Genomic DNA, 2061 nt, shown 5'->3' with positions numbered 1-2061 from the left:
TGTTAAAAACAATCAGGAAACGACAAATGCAGTTTTTGGGACACCTGAATAGACATACAAGGGTCTTGAACATCTAGCTCTCACAGGCAAAATTGAGGGCAAGCGAGGCTGGGGTAGGCTCAGAACAACATACTTTGGGAACCTAAACAAATGGGTAACAGGGATAGATCAGGGAAATGTAGCTTTTTTGAGAGCATCTGAGCAAAGGAAAGAATGGAAAACCATGATCGCCGATGTCTGTCGCAGATCTGGCACTGGATCATGATGATGAACAAAGCCGGAAAGATATATATATATATCTCCCTGATTTCACCATTCTCCTCCTCTGAGGTCAACAGGATTCCAATTTTCTTTCTTTATTCTAGAAAGCTGAGAGCACCTTAGGCCTAAGGAAGAAAAACATCCTCAGAGGCTTTTGTTTAGATTATTTTCACTCACTTATAAAGGGACCTAGAAATGCCTCGATCATTTCCATCAAGCAGAGTGCCATCGGCGCAGCGAAATATGAAAGGATTGCCAATGCTCTGGAAGAATATTGGTTCATACGGCTCATAAACAAGACCTGAAAGAAAAAAAAATTCATCATTCGTGGTAACTGTTCTACGCATCAAGCAGACTTAAATCACAAATATATTATTATGACTGCTGATTCAACATCACACATTAATTATTGTTGGAAATTTTCATTGACCTAACCTCCATTTTTCATAGAAGCAGCAAAACTGAACAATGAAAGAAAAGAAGTCTTTCTATAACATGGTGTGGGTTTTGTGAGTAATCTCCTGAGAGATTATTCCAAAAGAAAGAATGGAAGAAAATACAAACTTTTTTTGCATTTTTTAATTAATAAAACGATTTTATAACAACTCCATTACTCCTTTACATATTACTCTGTTAACGTCTACTAAAAGTGACATTGTCTCTGTCTGTCATAATCTTTATTAAGTTACAGAAAAAAAAATTGTAATAAAAATAAAACATTTTTGCATTGACGAGGGTAATGGTTGGTTATAGCTAACTGCCATATATTTAAATTAGTGCAGCTGCACGTGTACTGTCATTTCAAGGTCATGAGGTATGCACTCACCACAGTACAAAGAGGTGACAGACGCCGCTGGTACTGTCCCATGAGTGACCTTGACACCTGTGCCCGCTGACTCCAGGACACTTGGCCTTCGCTCCACACAAAATCCACATGTTTCATACAGAACTTGCTGGCCATTTTGAAAAGATTCCTCTGTGTCTGCTTTGGCATTCTTTCACATGAGCAAAGGAAAAGGCTAGTAAATACATCATATTCAGCAAAGAAAAATAAAAATAATCAAAAGACATGTTTAAAAATTGTTAATCTTTGCATTGTTTTTCAGTGAATTCCCTTTCAGTTGAGAGTGTAGACTTTGTAGGCCTACTGAAATACAACCATATATATTATATATATATATACATTATATATTATATATATATATACAGTTGAACCTGTGTAAGACGGAATCGCAAGGGAGCGGGGAAAAAATTCTGTATAGCAAGGATGAGGAAAGGAAAAGCAGCAGTCCAATTCTCTTTGATTGTTGGTTTGAGTAAAACGAAGTGCATTGAGAGGATGACAGTCAAGTAGGTTTCCCTTTTTAATTCATCATAGTTAAAAATTTCACTGTTCAGGTAATACAATCGGTATATATAGCTACTTCAGAAAAACCAGCGTTAGTTGACATAGGTTGGTCCAAGTCCAAGAGATCCCAATAAAGCAGCCAATCTAGAAATCTTTCACAACATGTCATGATTATATATATGTACAGTAGAGCCTGTTAAACCAAACAGAGTTAGTCTGAAAACAGTGGTAAATTGAAATATCAGATACAATACTCAATTTTTTAATCTCTTCCATTTGAGCAGCCTCTCCAAACCAAAAACCCTGTTAAAAGGAAGGAAATTCAGCATGCAGGTCCTCCAGGCTCCCATAGAGATAGAATAACGAATGTTTTTTTCATGATGGAAGCTCAAAAGTCATTATTCTCAAAAAATCATCTGACAACCCAAATTGTGCAAGTTATTATTCCTGTA

At 36.5% G+C, this 2061-nt stretch overlaps 1 protein-coding gene across 1 annotated transcript in view; it reads right to left on the bottom strand.

Moving 5' to 3' along the window:
* Positions 1-2061, bottom strand: part of LOC101847874 (SET domain-containing protein 9) — a gene marked incomplete in the record, with an annotated part of 8889 nt that overhangs the window by 3990 nt on the left and 2838 nt on the right. Inside the window, 2 exon segments of the mRNA XM_005098302.3 lie at positions 439-562; positions 1088-1256. Coding sequence (XP_005098359.2) covers positions 439-562; positions 1088-1256 — 293 coding nt within the window.

Source organism: Aplysia californica, unplaced genomic scaffold, assembly GCF_000002075.1.
Source record: "Aplysia californica isolate F4 #8 unplaced genomic scaffold, AplCal3.0 scaffold00178, whole genome shotgun sequence".
Lineage (NCBI taxonomy): Eukaryota > Metazoa > Mollusca > Gastropoda > Aplysiida > Aplysiidae > Aplysia > Aplysia californica.
This window is presented reverse-complemented; position numbering and strand designations above follow the sequence as displayed.